The following is a 1,951-nucleotide window of genomic DNA, read 5'->3' as shown; positions in this document are numbered from 1 at the left end:
GCCCCACCCCCGAAACTAAAACGGGGTTAACATTGCCCCGCTCCAATCCCGTCCCCGATTTTTTAAACAAATATCTCCATTTGGGATGAGGGCTCATAAGACTTTTTAACATCTCTATATAATCCATGCCTCTTACACATAAATAAATAAATATTAATTTGCTATTTTAGAGTAACACTAAAAATATATGTTTATTTTAATTGCTTGACAAATAAAAAGTTCCAAATGAAGATTTTCCTTTTTTTTTTTTTTTTTTTTTTTTTTTTTTTTTTTTTTTTTTTAGTTTCAAACGAAAATAATGAGCAGGATTAATCAGATAAGAGCACAAAAGATAACCACTCAAACCAGTCATCGGACCTTCCACCAACGAAAATTCGATGGACCTTAAACCGCCTTGCAACATTTTCTCTACCTCATATCACCGGAGTCCGTCACTCTTCCGGCAATGCTCCCCGTCGAGAAATACAGTCAGCTACGCCGCGAATAAATATCGCCGTAGTACGACGTCGTCGGAGCTTCAAGTTTCACCCGAAGTACCCCGTTCCCAACGCATTTCTGTAGCGTCGTCTGCTCCGAGACATAAAGTCACCGTTCACGACAGACAACGAGATGTTGTTCACGAATTCTACGTTCCAGAGGTAATTGCTAGTTATAACCGAAAGGACTAATCTTAGCAACTAATTCATCAAATTCGCGATAGTCAATGGATACTTCTTGCTTACACTTGTATGTATGCATCGATTTGAAGAGATATTATTCTTTTTGAATCGTCAAGTAATTTGGGTTTAAATTTGTAATGGAACAGTTTTTTCTCAAATATTTACACCGAAATCTAGGGTTCTTCGATTGTTTTATGCAGATCGATTTATGCAATTTTATGATTCGAATCACTGATGTATAATGTATTGGTTAAATTTGCAGGATCAATACATATTACACACAGCTGAAGCACAGGACATATCACTTCCATTTGCTTGCAGGCACGGTATTGTTCCATCATTCACATTCCTTTATGTAATGCCATCTATCCATAAGATCATAAGATATCTAGCTTCATAAAATTCGCTTCAAATGCATTGATAACTAGCTTCAAGTTGAAAGCTGAAAGCTATCTTCCTGCAGGTTGTTGTACTAGTTGTGCTGTTCGTATAAAATCAGGAGGACTTAGACAGCCTGAAGCATTAGGGATATCAGCAGAACTGAAAGCTAAGGCATGTTGCTTCTCTACTTCTCTTCCAATCTTCCACTCTTCATTTCAAATGTTACATCTTTATATCTTCATATGATTCAATCTAATCACTTTAAATGCAAATTCGTATATCTTTTTACATTTTTTTAGGGTTATGCACTCCTTTGTGTTGGTTTCCCAACTTCTGATGTTGAAGTTGAAACACAAGATGAGGATGAGGTAAATTACACTTTGATAGAACAAGTGAACAACTTTCTGTATCTTTTATTTTCATTAAAATCCAGATTTTTGTCATATAACCTATTTCATCCATGGCTTTTGCAGGTATATTGGCTTCAATTTGGACGATATTTTGCACGAGGACCTATTGTAAGTTTATAAATAAGTTATACCGAAAGTGTTACTCTTTTTACCCATAGGAACAATTTACTTAAATCTTTTACCCCATAATAGTAATGTATTTACATCTTTTACCCCATAAAAGTACATTGACTATATTGGTAGCAAGAGTAAAGTTGGAGTTACTTTTATGTTTTTTTGAGGAGCATCTTACGTTTCTCATGGATAATTGTTGCAGGAAAGGGATGACTATGCACTTGAACTAGCCATGGGTGATGAGTAAGCTCCCAATTAAATTGTAAATTATAAGCAAAAACCATTAGTTAATTTTCTTTTGTTATTCCTATCTTTTTTAAACACACTTTATATTGTTAGGATATTTGAGAAGCTTTGTACTTATATATATACATGACACATTTGGCC

At 34.8% G+C, this 1,951-nt stretch overlaps 1 protein-coding gene across 1 annotated transcript; it reads left to right on the top strand.

Moving 5' to 3' along the window:
- The first annotated feature begins 316 nt into the window (after positions 1 to 316).
- FDC2 (2Fe-2S ferredoxin-like superfamily protein) lies at positions 317 to 1,951 on the top strand. Its single transcript, XM_078962433.1, has 6 exons — positions 317 to 638; positions 922 to 985; positions 1,123 to 1,211; positions 1,340 to 1,408; positions 1,514 to 1,558; positions 1,767 to 1,951. Exons 1-6 carry the CDS (start codon positions 378 to 380, stop codon positions 1,809 to 1,811), a joined length of 573 nt encoding a protein of 190 aa, XP_078818559.1. The 5' UTR covers positions 317 to 377; the 3' UTR covers positions 1,812 to 1,951.

This window comes from Lactuca saligna, chromosome 6, assembly GCF_052625555.1.
Source record: "Lactuca saligna cultivar CGN05327 chromosome 6, ASM5262555v1, whole genome shotgun sequence".
Classification (NCBI taxonomy): domain Eukaryota; kingdom Viridiplantae; phylum Streptophyta; class Magnoliopsida; order Asterales; family Asteraceae; genus Lactuca; species Lactuca saligna.
The sequence above is the reverse complement of the archived record's forward strand: the minus strand, read 5'-3'. Positions and strand labels throughout refer to the sequence as shown.